Here is a 23,498-nt window from a genome sequence, read left to right on the forward strand (position 1 = left end):
GTTCATGATCCGGACAACACTAGTTCGCACACAAAACCCACATGCTGCACTCATATGCTTTACATATATTTCACCTACATGTTCATCTGTGTACTTTGAAAGCAAACGTGTATTCCCCAAATTCCCAGAAGATAAGTGCAGCTGTTTAGAGCAGTGCAGGATCATATTGCCTTTCAATCACAGTGCCTGCAAAGTTACTGAGCTGTGCTGAGGCTGGGCCAAAAGTTTCCAATGTGATCACTGTGCAGCACTACGGAACAGCCAGCCTGTAATGCGCAGCACGTTATAGCCAGTATGTGTGCTCTACACATATCTGGCAGTGGCACCCATGTCCCCTCTCTCTTATCTACCTGCTGTCCCTGCAAGGCTGCATCCCATCCAACAGAGCGATCCATCTCAGCTCTGCTTCCAGGACCCCGCTGCCCGCTGAGAGGGGGCGTGTCGCTCCGTGCCCCGCCCCTTTTTCGATCCGACGCCCCTTTTTCGATCCGAATCACTCATTTTAATGATTCGGATGATTCGACTCACAAAATAGATTCGGATCAAAGATCCGAATCGTTCATGATCCGGACAACACTAGAGTTGGAGAGTTATCTGAGTTCCTGAAGTCATCATGTCCGGAAGAGGCAAACAAGGCGGCAAGGCTCGTGCCAAGTAGAGATGGGAAGTTCGGATCTTTTCAATGATCCGGATGATTCGAATCGGATCATTGAAAAGATCCGGATCTTTGATCCGAATCTCGGATCATTTTACAAGGGGAAGCATTTGGGGGTAAAATGACTAGCAGGGCAGGAGAAGGGGAGGGGGGTGGACACACAGAGAAGGGGAGAAGATGGACAGAGGGCAGGGAGTGGACAGAGAAGGGAAAGGGACGAGCAGAGAGCATAAATGTTTGTTTGCACACAATACCCACATGCTGCAATCATATGCTTTACATTACATATATTTCACATACATGTATGTTCATCTGTACACTTTGAATGAAAACGTTGCACAGTGAAAGAAAGCATTCCTCAAAACATTCCCAGAAGATAAGTGCAGGAGGATTATTGCACAGCAATCACAGTGCCTGCAAAGTTACAGAGCTATGCTGAGCTGAGCCAAAAGTTTCCAATGTGTTCACTGTGCACGACTAGGAACAGACAGCCTGTAATGAGCAGCACATTGCAGCCAGTATGTGTGCTCTACACATATCTGGCAGTGGCACCCATGTCCCCTCTACCTGTCCCTGCAAGGCTGGCTTATCGAGTCCCCTCCAACAGAGCGATCCATCTTAGCTCTGCTTCCAGGACCCCGCTTCCCGCTGTGATCCGAATCACTCATTTTGATGATTCGGATGATTCGACTCACTAAATAGATTCGGATCAAAGATCCGAATCGTTCATGATCCGGACAACACTAGTGCCAAGGCCAAGACTCGCTCCTCCCAGGCCGGGCTGCAGTTCCCAGTCGGCCGTGTTCACCGGCTGCTGAAGAAGGGCAACTATGCGGAGCGGGTGGGGGCCGGAGCTCCGGTCTATCTGGCCGCAGTGCTGGAGTATCTGACTGCTGAGATCCTGGAGCTGGCTGGCAACGCCGCCAGGGACAACAAGAAGACCCGCATTATCCCCCGCCACCTGCAGCTGGCCGTGCGTAACGACGAGGAGCTCAACAAGCTGCTGGGTGGGGTGACCATCGCCCAGGGGGGCGTCCTGCCCAACATCCAGGCCGTGCTGCTGCCCAAGAAGACCGAGAGCCACAAGGCCGCCAAGAGCAAGTAACTCCCTGCAGCGAAAGATATTCCACAGAACCCAAAGGCTCTTTTCAGAGCCACCCACACTGTCTATACAGAGCTGATATGCACGAAATACATTCCTGGGGTTTTCATACCTTCTCCCCCCTCCCTTACTAGGAAAGCGAAATCGGTTTTGTTTTCTTCTGGAGCGGTAACTTACTCCAGTAATGTGTGTAGCGTCACTTTTAGAACGGGTGAGGGAATCCAAAGTATAATTCTTTTAGGCGGTTTTATGAAATGTTTGTATTGTACAATTTTGCGCTTATTTAACGGCCTTCCCGCCATTTTAGCGATTCTCAGAATGAATCTCACGATCTGCAGCAGCTTCTATAAATCTTACATTCATACCCTACGGGAATCGTTTATAGGGATGATCGGTTAGATGCAACTTTTCAATGTATTCGACAGAATGCAGCATATTCAGTGATGTAAATACATGACATTTATCTTTGAAAGCATTGCTTATTTCTAGGGGTGGGACGGCGAATCCGGCGAATCCACGAATCCCTCGAATATTGAGAAATATTCGAGATTCGTGGATTCGAATCCCGACGCAATTTCCCCCTAAACGAATCCGCCGAATCCCGCTGCATCCCCGCACCACCGCCGGTCCCCCGCTCGTCCTATTCCGACCCCCCCCCCCCGCACCTCCTCCGCTCGCCGCTTGTATAGCTGTGACCATTGGCTCACCTAACACCTGCCCTGGATTCCCTACCTGCCGCCAGCGCAGAGCCGCAGACCTCTTGCTTCCTCCTCTGTTCCCCCTAGTGATCCGCTTTTGCATCGCGTCATCACTGAAGCGCCGGGCGGGTTACTAGAGGGAACAGATGAGGAAACAAGAGGTCTGCGGCGCTGCGCTGGCGGCAGGTAGGGAATCCAGGGCTGGTGTTAGGTGAGCCAATGGTCACATCTATGCAAGGGGCGAGCGGAGGAGGCGCGGGGGGGTCAGAATAGGGCGAGCGGGGGATCGGAAGAGGACGAGCGGGGGATGCAGCGGGATTCGGCGCTGGATCCCCTTGTTAGGTGAGCCGATGCTTTTTTTTTCTTTGTAGGGGGTGAGCAGAGGAGGCGCACAGAGGGAGGGGTACCCTAGCTAGCTACACTGAGGGTCCCTATACCTAACTAGCTACACTGATGGTCCCTATACCTAACTAGCTATACTGAGGGTCCCTATACCTAACTAGCTATACTGAGGGTCCCTATACCTAAGTAGCTATACTGAGGGCCCCTATACCTAACTAGCTATACTGAATGCCCCTATACCTAACTAGCTATACTGAGGGTCCCTATACCTAACTAGCTATACTGAGGGCCCCTATACCTAACTAGCTATACTGAATGCCCCTATACCTAACTAGCTATACTGCATGCCCCTATACCTAACTAGCTATACTGAGGGCCCCTTTACCTAACTAGCTATACTGCATGCCCCTATACCTAACTAGCTATACTGAGGGCCCCTATACCTAACTAGCTATACTGAATGCCCCTATACCTAACTAGCTGTACTGAATGCCCCTATACCTAACTAGCTATACTGAGGGTCCCTATACCTAACTAGCTATACTGAATGCCCCTATACCTAGCTGTACTGAGGGTCCCTATACCTAACTAGCTACACTAAATGCCCCTATACCTAACTAGCTATACTGAGGGTCCCTATACCTAACTAGCTATACTGAGGGTCCCTATACCTATCTAGCTACACTGAATGCCCCTATACCTAACTAGCTATATTGAGGGTCCCTATACCTAACTAGCTATACTGAATGCCCCTATACCTAGCTATACTGAAGGCCCCTATACCTAGCTAGCTATACTGAGGTCCCCTATACCAAACTAGCTATACTGAATCCCCTTATACCTAGCTATACTGAATGCCCTTTTACCTAACTAGCTATACTAAGGGCCCCTATACCTAACTAGCTATACTGAATGCCCCTATACCTAACTAGCTATACTGAATGCCCCTATACCTAACTAGCTATACTGAGGGCCCCTATACCTAACTAGCTATACTGAATGCCCTTATACCTAGCTATACTGAATGCCCCTATACCTAACTAGCTATACTGAGGGCCCCTATACCTAACTAGCTATACTGAATGCCGCTATACTGAATGCCCCTATACCTAGCTATACTGAATGCCCCTATACCTAGCTATACTGAAGACCCCTACCTAGCTAGCTATACTGAAGGCCCCTACCTAGCTAGCTATACTGAAGGCACCTATGCCTAGCTAGCTATACTGAAGGCACCTATACCTAGCTAGCTATACTGAAGGCACCTATGCCTAGCTAGCTATACTGAAGGCACCTATACCTAGCTAGCTATACTGAAGGCACCTATGCCTAGCTAGCTATACTGAAGGCACCTTTACCTAGCTACCTATAGTGTGAGCACCTAGCCTGCCTACCTATACTGTGGGCAACAATTCCACGGAACGCAGGATTCGTTAGATTCGGGATTCGAAAGGTTCGAGATATTCGAGAACCTTTTTAGATTCGGATTCGTATTCGGATTCGAAGAAATTGTGGATTCGTCCCATCCCTACTTATTTCCCAGCTTTCACGAGCAGCTTTCGCTTAGAGCCACTCACACCCAGTGCTGGTCGTAATGGAGAAAGCTACGCTTACGGATCATTACGCGTAAATTTTACTCTATTACGCATTACTAAATAACGCTTGCAGCATAGACAGTCAATTTCGGTACATGTCTATAATTACGCATAGCACTTACGCAATTACATATATATGTAATTCAGGTTATTACGTTATAGGTTTACGCGTAAAAATCCTACTAGCAATTAATGCGTAAGGTCATGCTGCCAAGCGGAAAAGTTGACGCATGGATCAATATTCGGTAGCCGCCGACTTTCAGGGTTAATAACAAAGCCCCCTTAAGTGCTAAGAGCCTCAAATTTGGAGAATTTTTTCGTGGTTATGTTTTTTGTTCAATTAAAATACTTTTTCTATGTGTTTGTGTGTTTATTTACTTTTAACTTTTAAAGGAAATGGGTAAGGGGTACTACAAGTACCTCTATACTCATTTCTCCTGGGAGGGGGGTGGGCATCTGGGGGACCCCTTTTTAAAGGGGACTCCCAGATGCCACCATGAACCCCTCCCCAGGAAATTGCGGCCTCCACCTCCACCGCCCATCGGAGGTGGAGAAGAGCCCCTTGTCCTTGGATTGGACAAGGGCTCGGAGGGGGAGGGGAAAGCTTGGCTGCCCCTCCCCTTCCGAGACCCCCCAATCCATGGACCATGCGGGCTGGTATAGTCAGGGTGCGGAGCCCCACGCGGCCGGTGCTCCGCATTCTGGCTATCCCAGTCTGCATGGGGGACAAGGGGTTAAAGAGGTCTGGGAGGGGGGACCCCACGTCGTTTTTTTTTTTATATTTCCCACACTCAGAACGAAGTAAGTAAAACTCTTCCCACTTGGGGGAATCTATGAAAATAAAACACTATTGTTACCTGTGCAAAAAAAACTGACATTTTCCGCATTTAAAAGACATTTTCGCCCTTGAAACTTAAAAATCGATTTTCTCAAAAACTATAAGGTCTTTTTGAAAAAAATTTTTTTCCTCTTATTCCCACTGATCCCCTTAATATACCCTGTGAATTTGGTGTTCCTAAATTTTAAGCAGGCTTTGCTATTAACCGTTAAAGTCGGCGGGTTTTTAAATGTATATATTTTTCCTTTGAAACTTTAACATCGATTTTCTCAAAAACTATAAGGTCTTTTTGAAAAAAATTTTTTTCCTCTTATTCCTTCTGATCTCCTTAATATATTCTCCAAATTTGAAGCTCTTAGCACTTAAGGGGGCTTTGCTATTAACCCTTAAAGTCGGCGGCTTTTTTATATTATACAGGAGCGTAATATTACGCGATTACGGCAGACTGTGTAATTTCAATGGGAGTTTACTGTCTTACGCGTAATTTGTTACGCGTAAAACGTAACCCTACGGTCTATTACGCGTAAGACCATAACCTTACACGTAACGCTTACGGTGCATTTGTAGTGAATTACGATGCGTAATTACGCTAATGCGTAATTTCGGCCCAGCACTGCTCACACCCCCATCTGGAGGGATATGTGCCGATGTAGTAGTGACCTTTTTTCTTTACCTTTCTGGATTTTTATCTACAATAGAGGCAGTGATTTGCGTAGCCCGGTATTCTGCGTCTATGAGGAAACCGTACAAGGGGAATTTGTCCCACTTCACTCGATTGACCGGAATGAAATGACTTAACATCCGGTCATATTGCCCCCATTTGTATAGCTCTCCGCAGCAGCAAATTTTTTGTATGCAGCAAGATGCGCACATTCAGCACTTGTCATTTGGGGGGACTCAGATGTGAGGGAATCTTCATTACATTTTGGGCACTTTTATGAACAAAAGAAAATCAGTTTAGCTCATTTTCAAATGTTTTGCGCGTATATAACGGTCTTTCCCGCCATTTTAGCAAACCCCACTGAATAACTATACCCGGAATTAATCGGTCACTATTGCACCACGCTCCGAGAAACAGTCTCCGCCGCCGTCAATTTATCGCTTCCCAACCCAACCCGTTATCCCACCATCTCCGGCCCCATCTCGGATGTCAGAGTCGGTGCTCCAGTTATGCATGTAGATAAATTCGACGGGTAGGCTATTTCGTCAGCAGACCTGCCCTATAGTGGTGACGTCAAACGGGCAGATCATTGCAGTGGAGGAAACACGTTGATAGCGGCCGCTGAAAGATTGGGGATGCTAATGAAAATGTAGGACAGGATACTTTTGTGTTTGAAAGGAACGCTGAGCTCCTCTCTGGAAGCTGATACGCCCCATACAGCTTCCCAGCGGCCGTTATCAACGTGTTTCCTCCACTGCAATGACCTGCCCGTGTTACGTCACCAATCCCCAGACACAGCGCAACGTTACCAGCAGAAGCAGCGGGTGATCAGTAAAATGAACGGGCTGCTCAGTGTAAATATTTACGGGAAACCACTTGCTCACTGCTCAGCCCTCCGCTACCTCCATTGGAAGCAGCGATAGACGCAACATTACCAGGTTTTCTAGCAACGCTGACTGCTCAGCAAGCTTCCAGGATATGACAGCACTTCTATGGATAGAGTGGGTGGCCCTGAGAAGGACCTTTGTGTTATAAATGGAATCAGTGTAATAGCCGGATTAACCTCCGAAGCCGTAGAGGGTGCGTCCCTGGCGCTTGAGGGCGTACACCACATCCATGGCGGTGACAGTCTTCCTCTTGGCGTGCTCGGTGTAGGTGACGGCGTCCCGGATGACGTTCTCCAGGAAAACCTTCAGCACTCCGCGGGTCTCCTCATAGATGAGGCCGGAGATGCGCTTGACACCCCCTCTGCGGGCCAGGCGGCGGATGGCGGGCTTAGTGATGCCCTGGATGTTATCCCGGAGCACCTTCCTGTGCCGCTTGGCGCCTCCTTTCCCGAGTCCCTTCCCGCCCTTTCCTCGGCCAGACATGATTCCTATACCCCTTCTTCTCCGCTGTAGAGATGAACTGATTAGTACTGCCGCCTCCTCTCCTCTTATACAGTCTGAGCGGACCTGAGGGGGGACTGCACAGGAGTGGGCGGAGCAGAGAGAGGTGTTTTTTTTTTTTTTTTTTATGGCGACCACGGTTTCCACTCCCGGCAATGTCTCTGTCTTATTCTTCCTGCCGCCACCCTGCTGAATAGATCATCCGCTTATTATTTGTGCGTTCCCACTTGTTATATATTTGTGACTGTGAGGTCAGATCATTCATCTCGTTGTGAAGAAGAATATAGGATCTGCAGTTTCCAATATGACTCCTGTTACACGCAGCACCATCTTGTGGTCAGTATCAGAAGTGCTATCTAAATCAGTACTATTACTAACACTACAATATTTGAAAGAGAAAGCCAAATCTGCGTACATAAATTAAAGGCTTTGTTCACATTTATTAATGTATTTGCATATGGATTTGTGTGCATTTTCCCTCTGGCACGTAATACATATGTGTTATGTAAATATACATTCAAGAAGTATTGAATCAGGATGACACCATTGATTGGCGAAATGTTATCAGGGTGAAATAATTTATTGGGCTTGATTCACAAGAGTGCTAACTGTTAGCACGGCCGTTTTGACGTGAATTTTCGTGTTTGCGCGATCGCAAACTTTGGTGCGCAAACTTGAATTTTCGCGGTGAAAATGATAAGAATTTTGCGCGACAATTTGCTTTTGCGTGTGAAACCGTTTAATTGCGCACGAAAATTCGCGATCGCGCAAACACGAAAATTCACGTGAAAATGGACGTGCTAACAGTTAGCATTCTTTTGTGAATTAAGCCCAATGGCTTATGCTCTACTGTAAACACATAATGTGCATTACAATGTCGGTATGTCACGGGAGCATAAAATACATACAGGCAGGTAAATGTTTTCAGAAAGCATTTAAAGCGAAACTTTAACAAAGGTTTGAACTGAATTCCAGCGGTAAGTTGCTGATTCCCCCTTTCACACAAGAAAGCTTTACCTTTTTTTGAATAGATCATTGGGAAAAGGGGGTTTGTATGGCTGATATTGTGGAGAAACCCCTCCCAAAGCGTGATGCCATGACCTTGGTCCTGACAGTTTGCTGTCTGTGAACCTTATGACATTGGCTATCATTCTTAAACCTGTTGTCGGTAAAGAGAATCTGTGCGGGAAAACACCGCTGTCTGTGTTTTAGGGCTTGTTTCCACTGTTGCGACGCGATTTCGGCCGCATTCCGACGCTTGTAAAAACGCATGCGGATGCGTTTCCACATGCGTTTTTACCCGCGATTTCGCATGCGATTTCGCATGGCAGGGTGCCATGCGAAATTAACCATGACACTGCCAGGGCTAAATAAAATTGAAAAAGGTGCGAAATCGCACGCGAAATCGCGGGTAAAAACGCATGTAACAAACGCATGCGTTTTTACTATTAAATACATTAGCGGCGATTCGCACGGATTCCCGACGCAGGCGAAATCGTTGGCTCTTTTGTGCGTTTTTTTCACGCTGTAAAAAACGCACCTCAACAACGCTACAGTGGAAACAGGCCCATCCACTTGTATTACATGTGCGGATCTGCATGCGTTGGACGCATGCAGATTCGCGATAGTGGAAACGAGCCCTCAGACTTCTGGCTGCGCATTCATAAAAATGTATCCAGTTGGGGTAGCAGTAGCAGTGCGGAGATTCCCCGAACTAGGCTAGCGGTAGGCTTGCGGAAGCACAGGAAGCTGCGGAGTTGATACATTTCTCCGTGTTCCGCTCTACTGCAGCTGCCTGGGAGGTCTGTGTCTCCATTCACTTAACATTGTTATCACCACATCAGAGGGAGCGGTACTTCCTGACCTCACACCGCTTGCGGTGATCTTTATGAATTTACATTTTGCTACATTTTTTACAATAATCACCACACAAGGCCGGTGATTTATCGCTGTGCTCGGTAATGTCAGGTTTTCATGCGGAAGTAGCCTTTATGAATGCAGATTTTGCTACGAGTGCGGTAAAGTCAGCTGTTTTAAGCATTTCCGCATGCGGAAATGCTTTATGAATGATAGCCATTGTGGGAAATAAGCGCTTTTTCCAGAGGCATATGTGGGTATTGGCAAACAATAAAATTGCCCTTCCCCGTGAAACAAACAGACAAAAAACAAAAAAAAACTGGGTACTTTGTTGGGAAGAGCTGGGGGCTTAGCTGGATGCTGGGCAGGAGGGGCCTGGGCACTTTGCTGGATACTGGGATGGGGGCTTTAGGCGATTTTCTGGGTGTTGGGGTCTTTGCTATACTGGGGGCTTTGCTTTGCAGAGCTGGGGGCTTTGCTGGGTGCTACTTACAGACCTCAGATCAGGGAGATTGAAAAGAGGCAGAGCAGGGTGCACACTACCCACCAGGGATGCTCGGATGTACCTCATCCACGAATTCGGCAATCCGCGTGGTTGCAAAGAAAATCCGCATTCGGCCCCGCCGCATGCGGATTTTCGTCCGCGTCCACGAAACCACGCGGATTTTCTGCCGTGAATGGTGTAATCACGCGTGGATTCCCGCCCGTAGGCGGATTTTCTTTTAACGTTAATAACAAAGCCCCCATACATGCTACAATCCCCCAAATTGCATGGATTATCGAGGTGATAAGGGGCAACATAACTTCAACATAAAAAATTCCAAAAATGTTTTATTTATTTATTTTTTTTAATGGCTTTTAAAGACAAATCACCACTGTAAATGGGGCTATTAATTTGTAATACGTGGTTTTAAAAAGGGATATACGCGTTAAGCAATCAAAGAGGTGAAGGCGAGTTCCAATGGCACTTGGCGGCGAAGCTACCGCTGGAGGAGGATGAGTGGCTGATGCCAAAAAGGCCCCAGAGAGGTTTTTGTAATTTTTATTTTTTTTTTGCAGCAATTAGCAATGACATCGCAGCAGAGTTGTCAGTGGACACGGGCAGTGTGAACGCAGAGTGCAGTGGTGGTAGCGACTGAGTCAGGAGAAGGACTATGCGGGCGGTCAGTTCAGCAGCACAGAAGGACCACGGCAACATACTGGTAGTAGTAGTAGCAGCACAGCGTCATAGTGCTGGCCAAAAAATTAAATGCACCCGGTGACCCGGGCAGTGTGAACGCAGACAGAGTACATTGGTGGAAGTGAGTGTGTGTCAGGAGGAGGAGGACAATGTGGGCGGTCGGTCAGTTCAGCAGCACAGAACAGAAGGACCATGGCTACATACTGGTGGTAGTAGTAGTAGCACAGCGTCATAGTGCTGGCCAAAAAATTAAATGCACCTGGTGACCCGGGCAGTGTGAACGCAGACAGAGTACATTGGTGGAAGCGAGTGAGTCAGGAGGAGGAGGCCAATGCGGGCGGTCAATTCAGCAGCACAGAAGGACCATGGCAACATACTGGTGGTAGTAGTAGCAGCACAGTGTCATAGTGCTGGCCAAAAAATTAAATGCAAAAAATTAAATGGGGACATATACCTCTGGCTACATATACTGGGCATATATACCTCTGGCTACATATACTGGGCACATATACCACTGGCTACATATACTGGGCACATATACCCCTGGCAAAATATACTGGGGACATATATACCTCTGGCTACATATACTGGGCACATATACCCCTGCCTACATATACTGGGGACATATACCTCTGGCTACATATACTGGGGACATATATACCTCTGGCTACATATACTGGGGACATATGTACCTCGGGCTACATATACTGGGCACATATACCCCTGACTACATATACTGGGCACATATACCCCTGACTACATATACTGGGCACATATACCTCTGGCTACATATACTGGGGACACATACCCCCTGGCTACATATACTGGGGACATATATACCTCTGACTACATATACTGGGCACATATACCCCTGCCTACATATACTGGGGACATGTCTCTGGCTACATATACTGGGCATATATACCCCTTACTACATATACTGGGCACATATATCCCTGGCTACATATACTGGGCATATATATCTCTGGCTACATATACTGGGCACATATACTCCTGCCTACATATACTGGGGACAAATCTCTGGCTACATATACTGGGCATATATACCCCTGCCTACATATACTGGGCACATATACCTCTGGCTACATATACTGGGCATATATACCTCTGGCTACATATACTGGGCATATATACCTCTGGCTATATATACTGGGCACATATACCCCTGGCTACATATACTGGGGACACATACCCCCTGCCTACATATACTGGGGACATATATACCCCCTGACTACATATACTGGGCACATATACCCCTGCCTACATATACTGGGGACATGTCTCTGGCTACATATAATGGGGACATATACCCCTGCATACATATACTGGGGACATATCTCTGGCTACATATACTGGGCATATATACCCCTGACTACATATACTGGGCACATATACCCCTGGCTACATATACTGGGAACATATACCTCTGGCTACATATACCCCTGCCTACATATACTGGGGACATAGATACCTCTGGCTACATATACTGGGAACATATACCCCTGCCTACATATACTGGGGACATATCCCTCTGGCTACATATACTGGGAATATATTCCTCTGGCTACATATACTGGGCATATATACCTCTGGCTATATATACTGGGCATATATACCTCTGGCTACATATACTGGGCACATATACCCCTGCCTACATATACTGGGGACATATACCTCTGGCTACATATACTGGGGACATATATACCTCGGGCTACATATACTGGGCACATATACCCCTGACTACATATACTGGGCACATGTGCTGGCCAAAAAATTAAATGCACCCGGTGACCCGGGCAGTGTGAACGCAGACAGAGTACATTGGTGGAAGCGAGTGAGTCAGGAGGAGGAGGACAATGTGGGCGGTCAGTTCAGCAGCACAGAACAGAAGGACCATGGCAACATACTGGTGGTAGTAGTAGTAGCACAGCGTCATAGTGCTGGCCAAAAAATTAAATGCACCCGGTGACCCGGGCAGTGTGAACGCAGACAGAGTACATTGGTGGAAGCGAGTGAGTCAGGAGGAGGAGGACAATGCGGGCGGTCAATTCAGCAGCACAGAACAGAAGGACCATGGCAACATACTGGTGGTAGTAGTAGTAGTAGCACCGCGTCATAGTGCTGGCCAAAAAATTAAATGCACCCGGTGACCCGGGCAGTGTGAACGCAGACATAGTACATTGGTGGAAGCGAGTGAGTCAGGAGGAGGAGGACAATGCGGGCGGTCAATTTAGCAGCACAGAAGGACCATGGCAACATACTGGTGGTAGTAGTAGCAGCACAGCGTCATATATTTTTGTTTGTTAAATGCGACCGTATAGTATAAACTACGTAGTTAAAACTACTTTAGAAGCACAATCAAAACAGCAAAAAATGTTTATATTACTGCATGCCCAGATCCAGAGTTGTCCAAAAGTAAACAATATAGAATTGCACCTTGATTTTAACATGGGACTCAACTTTAAATTTCCCAGAAAGAACTGGTTTATAAGTGTAAGTAGTGTTGGGCGAACACCCGGATGTTCGGGTTCGGGAACGTTCGCCGAACATGGCCGCGATGTTCGGCATGTTCGAGCCGAACCCCGAACTCCCCGAACATCCCGCTTTTGGGGGCCCTATGGGGTCGCAGGCATAAGGGGGGAGCATGCCCCGATCGCGGGGAGGGGGGTCGGAAATTCCCCCCACCCCCTCCGCTAGCGCTCCCCCCTCTGCCCGCTTCCCCATACAAAAGTTTGACGAAAGTAAAATAGTACCGGTGGTGGTGGTGGCTGGCTGCTGCAGTGGCTGGCTGGCACTATGAAGTGACTGAGGAGGAGGAGTCGGAGTAGGACGCGTTGAGGGAGGCCGGGCAGCGGGCAGTTCAGCGGTAGTACCCTTGTGGTACTTCCGTCCTTTCTCTGACCTCACGTCCTCTGCATACGAGGGTACACGTCACGCGTACCCTCGTATGCGTCATCACGCAGAGGACATGAGGTCAGAGAAGGGGCGGAAGTACTACAAGGGTACTACCGCTGAACCGCCCGCTGCCCGGCCTCCCTCAACGCGTCCTACTCCTCCTCCTCCTCCTCAGTCACTTCATAGTGCCAGCCAGCCACTGTAGCAGCCAGCCACCACCACCGGTACTATTTTACTTTCGTCAAACTTTTGTATGGGGGAGCGCTAGCGGAGGGGGTGGGGGAATTTCCGACATGCTCCCCCCTTATGCCTGCGACCCCATAGGGGGACCGTATTCGGCCGAACAGGGGCCCTGCGGCCATTCAGCAGTTCGGGCGAACCCGAACAGATTGGCCGAACACCACTAGGTGTTCGGCCGAACTCGAACATCACCCGAACAGGGTGATGTTCTGCAGAACCCGAACAGTGGCGAACACTGTTCGCCCAACACTAAGTGTAAGGCCTCCTTTCCACGAACTGTTTCTAGGCAGTGAAATGCCTCTCAAACTCTCACAACTGCTCACTGCTGCCTGGCAACTGCTTGCTGAGCACACAGCTCAACAGTTCGTGGAAAAGAAGCCTCAGGATCGCCTGTACTATGGATAATGTAATACTGTGCTGTTGATGGCATTATTTCCTGTATTAGGAATAGGCAAGGAAGATCACTCCTCACGCATTAATTCCTATCCTATTTACAGATCACCCTGCACCTTGTTTGAAGAATTTTGAATCGATTCAGGGAAAAATCGGAGGAGGGGAAGGCGGCGTGGCAAATTGTAATAAATACTAGAATAATATTGAAAGATTTTTTTTGGCTTCTCACATTTCTTTTCGACTTGATTTGGTTGACACGTCACTTGTTATGGTTCACTTTATTGTGAGAAACTCTGCGCAACATCCAAGTGTAGCGGAGTCACCCTCAGTGTCCTTAAGATATTTATTGTTCTCTTTACTGTTCCTGTAAAATCAGCAGCTGAAATCTATTGAGCCAGACAACCACTCCAAACTTCATCTGCCACCTTCTCCCCCGACTTGCGTCCTCCTGTGCCCATATCAATGCCTCTTGAGACTGTAACTGTAACTGATCCCTTTCATATATACCAGTAGAGGTGAGCGTACCCGATAATTCTGTAACCTGGCGGTTTATCGCAGCCGCACAAATCAAGACGAGTCAGACCAGGATTACACTAAATCATAGAACACTCATAAGTGATTGCATAGAACAGCTCCGCAATGAATTGGTGGGCGGCTGAGCCTTTGGGTTATGATTGGAATCGGGGAGGTTGCTTGGCGCCGGTGTACTTTATTACAATTTATGGTTCACTTTATTCTGGGAAACGCTCTGTGCCACTTCCAAGTGTAAAGAAGATTATTGTTCACGTTTCTGTAAAAGCAGCTGAAATCTTATCAATCACTGCAAACTTCAACTCCCACCGACATCAGTCATTTACATTATATACTGTGTTCATATTATTGCACCCATAAGACATTAACTCACTGATTCCTTACATGTAACAGACGCGTGTAGGAGCGCACGGTAATGCTTTATTCTGCTGCACGGAAGTGTCAAATATCAGGATCACCCTAATTTATAGTTAAACGGGGATCAGTAATAACGCCGAACTGATATTATGGATTTAAAACCACCTAAATAATCCGTAGCGCTGATATTACACACATGGGATGGATGGCTTAAAACAACTCTGTAATGAATGTATGGGTGGCTCTTAGAAGAGCCTTTGGGTTATGATCAGTATCGGGGAGATTACTTGGCGCTGGTGTACTTGGTGACGGCCTTGGTGCCCTCGGACACGGCGTGCTTGGCCAGCTCTCCCGGCAGCAGCAGGCGGACGGCGGTCTGGATCTCCCGGGAGGTGATGGTGGAGCGCTTGTTGTAATGAGCCAGGCGGGAAGCTTCCCCGGCGATGCGCTCGAAGATGTCATTGACGAAGGAGTTCATGATGCTCATGGCCTTGGAGGAGATGCCGGTGTCGGGGTGCACCTGCTTCAGCACCTTGTACACGTAGATGGCGTAGCTCTCCTTCCTGGTCTTCCTGCGCTTCTTGCCGTCCTTCTTCTGGGTCTTGCTCACCGCTTTCTTAGAGCCCTTCTTGGGCGCCGGGGCGGACTTGGTTGGTTCAGGAGCCATGCTGATTCTCAGTAACTCTGCAGAGTGCGGAGACACGATGAGGAGCAGTGCCGCCTCCCCTCCTTATATAGGCGGCCTATGCTAATCAGGCTGCAGTGCTTCTCTCTACACTATTGGGCAGCGTCACTAGCTGATGATTTCCTTCCCTCTCACTGGCTGGAGACGCGCCGTGTGCAAAACACATTACTGAGAACTCGACCATAATCCCATTGGCGGCTTCAGCGCAGAGGAACGCCCAGAGTTTGCTGATTGGTGAAATGCTGGACCTGCATTCCATTGGCTGAATCGGACAGCAGCCAATCAGGTGACAGCGTGGGCCGGACAGCAGAGTATATAGGGCAGGAGGAGGGGCGGGTTTGGTTATTCTCGAGTTTGGAGAGTTATCTGAATTTCTGAAGTCATCATGTCCGGAAGAGGCAAACAAGGCGGCAAGGCTCGTGCCAAGGCCAAGACTCGCTCCTCCCGGGCCGGGCTGCAGTTCCCAGTCGGCCGTGTTCACCGTCTGCTGAGGAAGGGCAACTATGCGGAGCGGGTGGGGGCCGGAGCTCCGGTCTATCTGGCCGCAGTGCTGGAGTATCTGACTGCTGAGATCCTGGAGCTGGCTGGCAACGCCGCCCGGGACAACAAGAAGACCCGCATCATCCCCCGCCACCTGCAGCTGGCCGTGCGCAACGACGAGGAGCTCAACAAGCTGCTGGGTGGGGTGACCATCGCCCAGGGGGGCGTCCTGCCCAACATCCAGGCCGTGCTGCTGCCCAAGAAGACCGAGAGCCACAAGGCCGCCAAGAGCAAGTAACTTCCTGCAGCGAAAGATATTCCACAGAACCCAAAGGCTCTTTTCAGAGCCACCCACACTGTCTATACAGAGCTGATATGCACGAAATACACTCCTGGGGTTTTCATACCTTCTCCCCCCTCCCTTACTAGGAAAGCGAAATCTGTTTTGTTTTCTTCTGGAGCGGTAACTTACTCCAGTAATGTGTGTAGCGTCACTTTTAGAACGGGTGAGGGAATCCAAAGTATAATTCTTTTAGGCGGTTTTATGAAATGTTTGTATTGTACAATTTTGCGCTTATTTAACGGCCTTCCCGCCATTTTAGCGATTCCCAGAATGAATCTCACGATCTGCAGCAGCTTCTATAAATCTTACATTCATACCCTACGGGAATCGTTTATGGGGATGATTGGTTAGATGCAACTTTTCAATGTATTCCACAGAATGCAGCATATTCAGTGATGTAGATACATGACATTTATTTTTGAAAGCATTGCTTATTTCCCAGCTTTCACGAGCAGCTTTCGCTTAGAGCCACTCACACCCCCTAGCTGGAGGGATATGTGCCGATGTAATAGTGACCTTTTTTCTTTACCTTTCTGGATTTGTATCTACAATAGAGGCAGTGATTTGCGTAGCCCGGTATTCGAATCTGTCCCACTTCACTCGATTGACCGGAATGAAATGACTTAACATCCGGTCATATTGCCCCTTTTGTAAAGCTCTCCGCAGCAGCAAATTGTTTGTATGCAGCAAGATGCGCACATTCAGCACTTTTGTCATTTGGGGGGACTCAGATGTGAGGGAATCTTCATTACGTTTTGGGCACTTTTATGGACAAAAGAAAATCCGTTTAGCTCATTTTCAAATGTTTCGCGCGTATATAACGGTCTTTCCCGCCATTTTAGCAAACCCCACTGAATAACTATACCCGGAATTAATCGGTCACTATTGCACCACGCTCCTATAAACCCCTCCGAGAAACAGTCTCCGCCGTCAATTTATCGCTTCCCAACCCGTTATCCCACCATCTCCGGCCCCATCTCGGATGTCAGAGTCGGTGCTCCAGTTATGCATGTAGATAAATTCGACGGGTAGGCTATTTCGTCAGCAGACCTACCCTATAGTGGTGACGTCAAACGGGCAGATCATTGCAGTGGAGGAAACACGTTGATAGCGGCCGCTGAAAGATTGGGGATGTTGATGAAAATGTAGGACAGGATACTTTTGTGTTTGAAATGAACGCTGAGCTCCTCTCTGGAAGCTGTACGCCCCATACAGCTTCCCAGCGGCCGTTATCAACGTGTTTCCTCCACTGCAATGACCTGCCCGTGTTACGTCACCACTCCCCAGACACAGCGCAACGTTACCAGCAGAAGCAGCGGGTGATCAGTAAAATGAACGGGCTGCTCAGTGTAAATAATTACGGGAAACCACTTGCTCAGCCCTCCGCTACTTCCATTGGAAGCAGCGATAGATGCAACATTACCAGCTTTTCTAGCAACGCTGACTGCTCAGCAAGCTTCCAGGATATGACAGCACTTCTATGGATAGAGTGGGTGGCCCTGAGAAGGACCTTTGTGTTGTAGTTGGAATCAGTGAAGCAGCGGGATTAGCCCCCGAAGCCGTAGAGGGTGCGTCCCTGGCGCTTGAGGGCGTACACCACATCCATGGCGGTGACAGTCTTCCTCTTGGCGTGCTCGGTGTAGGTGACGGCGTCCCGGATGACGTTCTCCAGGAAAACCTTCAGCACTCCGCGGGTCTCCTCATAGATGAGGCCGGAGATGCGCTTGACACCCCCTCTGCGGGCCAGGCGGCGGATGGCGGGCTTAGTGATGCCCTGGATGTTATCCCGGAGCACCTTCCTGTGCCGCTTGGCGCCTCCTTTCCCGAGTCCCTTCCCGCCCTTTCCACGACCAGACATGATTACTATATCACTTCTTCTCCGCTGTAGAGATGAACTGATCAGTACTGCCGCCTCCTCTCCTCTTATACAGTCTGAGTGGACCTGAGGGGGGACTGCACACGAGTGGGCGGAGCAGAGAGAGGTGTTTTTTTTTTTTTTTTTTTTTTATGGCGACCACGGTTTCCACTCCCGGTAATGTCTCTCCCTTATTCTTCCTGCCGCCACCCTGCTGAATAGATCATCCTCTTATTATTTGTGCGTTCCACTTGTTATATATTTGTGACTGTGAGGTCAGATCATTCATCTCGTTGTGAAGAAGAATATAGGATCTGCAGTTTCCAATATGACTCCTGTTACACGCAGCACCATCTTGTGGTCAGTATCAGAAGTGCTATCTAAATCAGTACTATTACTAACACTACAATATTTGAAAGAGAAAGCCAAATCTGCGTACGTAAATTAAAGGCTTTGTTCACATTTATTAATGTATTTGCGTATGGATTTGTGTGCATTTTCCCTCTGGCACGTAATACATATGTGTTATGTAAATATACATTCAAGAAGTTTTGAATCAGGATGACACCATTGATTGGCAAAATGTTATCAGGGTGAAATAATTTATTGGGCTTGATTCACAAAAGAGGTCGTTTTGACGTGAATTTTCGTGTTTGCGCGATCGCAAACTTTCGTGCGAATTTTGCGCAAAAATTTGCTTTTGCGCGTGAAACCGTTTAATTGCGCACGAAAATTTGCGATCGCGCAAACACGAAAATTCACGTGAAAATGGACGTGCTAACAGTTAGCATTCTTTTGTGAATTAAGCCCAATGGCTTATGCTCTACTGTAAACACATAATGTGCATTACAATGTCGGTATGTCACGGGAGCATAAAATGCATACAGGCAGGTAAATGTTTTCAGAAAGCATTTAAAGCGAAACTTTAACAAAGGTTTGAACTGAATTCCAGCGGTAAGTTGCTGATACCCCCTTTCACACAAGAAAGCTTTACCTTTTTTTGAATAGATCATTGGGAAAAGGGGGTTTGTATGGCTGATATTGTGGAGAAACCCCTCCCACAGCGTGATGCCATGACCTTGGTCCTGACAGTTTGCTGTCTGTGAACCTTATGACATTGGCTATCATTCTTAAACCTGTTGTCGGTAAAGAGAATCTGTGCGGGAAAACACTGCTGTCTGTGTTTTAGACTTCTGGCTGTGCATTCATAAAAATGTATCCAGTTTGGGTAGCAGTAGCAGTGCGGAGATTCCCCGAACTAGGCTAGCGGTAGGCTTGCGGAAGCACAGGAAGCTGCGGAGTTGATACATTTCTCCGTGTTCCGCTCTACTGCAGCTGCCTGGGAGGTCTGTGTCTCCATTCACTTAACATTGTTATCGCCACATCAGAGGTAGCGGTACTTCCTGACCTCACACCGCTTGAGGTTATCTTTATGAATTCACATTTTGCTACATTTTTTACAATAATCACCACACAAGGCGGTGATTTTTCGCTGTGCTCGGTAATGTCAGGTTTTCATGCGGAAGTAGCCTTTATGAATGCAGATTTTGCTACGAGTGCGGTAAAGTCAGCTGTTTTAAGCATTTCCGCATGCGGAAATGCTTTATGAATGATAGCCATTGTGGGAAATAAGCGCTTTTTCCAGAGGCATATGTGGGTATTGGCAAACAATAAAATTGCCCTTCCCCGTGAAACAAACAGACAAAAAACAAAAAAAACTGGGTACTTTGTTGGGAAGAGCTGGGGGCTTAGCTGGATGCTGGGCAGGAGGGGTCTGGGCACTTTGCTGGATACTGGGATGGGGGCTTTAGGCGATTTTCTGGGTGTTGGGGTCTTTGCTATACTGGGGGCTTTGCTTTGCAGAGCTGGGGGCTTTGCTGGGTGCTACTTACAGACCTCAGATCAGGGAGATTGAAAAGAGGCAGAGCAGGGTGCACACTACCCACCAGGGATGCTCGGATGTGCCTCATCCACGAATTCGGCTATCCGCGTGGTTGCAAAAAAAAATCCGCATTCGGCCCCGCCGCATGTGGATTTTCGTCCGCGTCCACGCAACCACGCAGATTTTCTGCCGTGAATGGTGTAATCACGCGTGGATTTCCGCCCGGAGGCGGATTTTCTTTTAACGTTAATAACAAAGCCCCCATACATGCTACAATCCCCCAAATTGCATGGATTATCGAGGTGATAAGGGGCAACATAACTTCAACATAAAAAATTCCCCCAAATTTTTTGTTTCTAGAGAAAATGGATTTTAAAGTGAAATCAACACTTTAAATGGGGCTATTAATTGGTAATAAGTGGTTTTAAAAAGGGATATACGCGTTAAGCAGTCAAAGAGGTGAAGGCGAGTTCCAATGGCACTTGGCGGCGAAGGTACCGCTGGAGGAGGATGAGTGGCTGACGCCAAAAAGGCCCCAGAGAGGTTTTTGTAATTTTTTTTTTGTTTTTTTTGCAGCAATTAGCAATGACATCGCAGCAGAGTTGTCAGTGGACACGGGCAGTGTGAACGCAGAGTGCAGTGGTGGTAGCGACTGAGTCAGGAGAAGGACTATGCGGGCGGTCAGTTCAGCAGCACAGAAGGACCACGGCAACATACTGGTAGTAGTAGTAGCAGCACAGCGTCATAGTGCTGGCCAAAAAATTAAATGCACCCGGTGACCCGGGCAGTGTGAACGCAGACACAGAGTACATTGGTGGAAGCGAGTGTGTGTCAGGAGGAGGAGGACAATGCGAGCGGTCAGTTCAGCAGCACAGAACAGAAGGACCATGGCAACATACTGGTGGTAGTAGTAGTAGCACAGCGTCATAGTGCTGGCCAAAAAATTAAATGCACCCGGTGACCCGGGCAGTGTGAACGCAGACAGAGTACATTGGTGGAAGCGAGTGAGTCAGGAGGAGGAGGACAATGCGGGTGGTCAATTCAGCAGCACAGAAGGACCATGGCAACATACTGGTGGTAGTAGTAGCAGCACAGCGTCATAGTGCTGGCCAAAAAATTAAATGCAAAAAATTAAATGGGGACATATACCTCTGGCTACATATACTGGGCATATATACCTCTGGCTACATATACTGGGCACATATACCACTGGCTACATATACTGGGCACATATACCCCTGGCAAAATATACTGGGCACATATATACCTCTGGCTACATATACTGGGCACATATACCCCTGCCTACATATACTGGGGACATATATACCTCTGGCTACATATACTGGGGACATATGTACCTTGGGCTACATATACTGGGCACATATACCCCTGACTACATATACTGGGCACATATACCCCTGACTACATATACTGGGCACATATACCTCTGGCTACATATACTGGGGACACATACCCCCTGGCTACATATACTGGGGACATATATACCTCTGACTACATATACTGGGCACATATACCCCTGACTACATATACTGGGCATATATACCCCTTACTACATATACTGGGCACATATACCCCTGGCTACATATACTGGGCATATATATCTCTGGCTACATATACTGGGCACATATACTCCTGCCTACATATACTGGGGACAAATCTCTGGCTACATATACTGGGCATATATACCCCTGCCTACATATACTGGGCACATATACCTCTGGCTACATATACTGGGCATATATACCTCTGGCTACATATACTGGGCATATATATCTCTGGCTATATATACTGGGCACATATACCTCTGGCTACATATACTGGGGACACATACCCCCTGGCTACATATACTGGGGACATATATACCTCTGGCTACATATACTGGGCACATATACCCCTGCCTACATATACTGGGGACATATACCTCTGGCTACATATACTGGGGACATATATACCTTGGGCTACATATACTGGGCACATGTACCCCTGGCTACATATACTGGGCACATATACCCCTGGCTACATATACTGGGCATATATACCTCTAGCTACATATACTGGGCACAATGGCACATATACCCCTGGCTATATATACTGGGGACATATACCTCTGGTTACATATACTGAGAACATATACCCCTGCCTACATATACTGGGGACATAGATACATCTGGCTACATATACTGGGAAGATATACTCCTGCCTACATATACTGGGGACATATACCTCTGGCTACATATACTGGGGACATATACCCCTGACTACATATACTGGGTACATATACCCCTGACTACATATACTGGGCACATATACCCCTGGCTACATATACTGGGCATCGGAGCAGTGCTTTTCAGAATCATTCCTATTGAAGCGCTCAGTGAGTAACGTCGGCTCCGTCAGAAGACAGAGCCGAAGTTGCTTAACCTCCCCGGCGTTCTATTGAGATCGCCAGGGAGGCTGTGGGAGGGTTTTTTTTTAATAAAAAAAAAACTATTTCATGCAGCCAACTGAAAGTTGGCTGCATGAAAGCCCACTAGAGGGCGCTCCGGAGGCGTTCTTCCGATCGCCTCCGGCGCCCAGAATAAACAAGGAAGGCCGCAATGAGCGGCCTTCCTTGTTTTGCTTAGATCGTCGCCATAGCGACGAGCGGAGTGACATCATGGACGTCAGCCGACGTCCTGACGTCAGCCGCCTCCGATCCAGCCCTTAGCGCTGGCCGGAACTTTTTGTTCCGGCTACGCTGGGCTCAGGCGGCTGGGGGGACCCTCTTTCGCCGCTGCTCGCGGCGGATCGCCGCAGAGCGGCGGCGATCAGGCAGCACACGCGGCTGGCAAAGTGCCGGCTGCGTGTGCTGCACTTTATTTGAAGAAAATCGGCCCAGCAGGGCCTGAGCGGCAGCCTCCGGCGGTGATGGACGAGCTGAGCTCGTCCATACCGCTCAGGAGGTTAAAAACATAATAATTCGGCCTCCAGCAATCGCTGGAAGCCGAATTATTTCATTCCCCCACTATCCATGTCGGCCTGGAGGGGGAATAGTAATTAAATCGGCCCGGACTTGTGCAGAAGCAGGATCAGCTATATACCGCTGTATCCTGCGCCCAAGTCTACCGGCGCCGATTTCAAATGTATGCACTGGGCATATATACCTCTGGCTACATATACTGGGCACATATACCACTGGCTACATATACTGGGCACATGTACCCCTGGCTACATATACTGGGGACATATATACCTCTGGCTACATATACTGGGCACATATACCCCTGCCTACATATACTAGGGACATATACCCCCATAAAAAATGTTTGCTATGGGGCCTAGTCATTTCTAGCTACGCCCCTGGTTGGAAATGACTATAACTATGGAAATCACATTTAAAAACACAAAAGAGAATCTTTTTCTCTGTACGGCACTAATGTGATATTGATGGGAATTTCCAACGCTCATAATACAGGTTAGTAAACGTTGGAAAGCTCCTG

General features: G+C 48.0%; 5 protein-coding genes across 5 annotated transcripts; 2 read left to right on the forward strand and 3 right to left on the reverse strand.

Annotated features, from left to right (window-relative positions):
* Positions 1-613: 613 nt before the first annotated feature.
* On the forward strand, positions 614-1,760 carry LOC137536580 (histone H2A type 1-like). Its single transcript, XM_068258829.1, has 2 exons — positions 614-654; positions 1,403-1,760. Exons 1-2 carry the CDS (start codon positions 614-616, stop codon positions 1,758-1,760), a joined length of 399 nt encoding a protein of 132 aa, XP_068114930.1.
* Positions 1,761-6,903: 5,143 nt separating this feature from the next.
* Positions 6,904-7,261, reverse strand: LOC137536375 (histone H4). The gene has a single exon (XM_068258560.1). It carries the CDS (start codon positions 7,259-7,261, stop codon positions 6,950-6,952), a length of 312 nt encoding a protein of 103 aa, XP_068114661.1. The 3' UTR covers positions 6,904-6,949.
* Positions 7,262-15,018: 7,757 nt separating this feature from the next.
* Positions 15,019-15,433, reverse strand: LOC137536376 (histone H2B 1.1-like). Its single transcript, XM_068258561.1, has one exon. The coding sequence runs from the start codon at positions 15,418-15,420 to the stop codon at positions 15,037-15,039; it is 384 nt and encodes a 127-aa protein (XP_068114662.1). The 5' UTR covers positions 15,421-15,433; the 3' UTR covers positions 15,019-15,036.
* A 390-nt stretch (positions 15,434-15,823) lies between these two features.
* Positions 15,824-16,237, forward strand: LOC137536377 (histone H2A type 2-B). Its single transcript, XM_068258562.1, has one exon. The coding sequence runs from the start codon at positions 15,824-15,826 to the stop codon at positions 16,214-16,216; it is 393 nt and encodes a 130-aa protein (XP_068114663.1). The 3' UTR covers positions 16,217-16,237.
* Positions 16,238-17,783: 1,546 nt separating this feature from the next.
* LOC137536378 (histone H4) lies at positions 17,784-18,119 on the reverse strand. The gene has a single exon (XM_068258563.1). It carries the CDS (start codon positions 18,117-18,119, stop codon positions 17,808-17,810), a length of 312 nt encoding a protein of 103 aa, XP_068114664.1. The 3' UTR covers positions 17,784-17,807.
* Between the last annotated feature and the right edge of the window lie 5,379 nt (positions 18,120-23,498).

Source organism: Hyperolius riggenbachi, chromosome 10 (assembly GCF_040937935.1).
Source record: "Hyperolius riggenbachi isolate aHypRig1 chromosome 10, aHypRig1.pri, whole genome shotgun sequence".
NCBI classification, from domain to species: Eukaryota; Metazoa; Chordata; class Amphibia; order Anura; family Hyperoliidae; genus Hyperolius; species Hyperolius riggenbachi.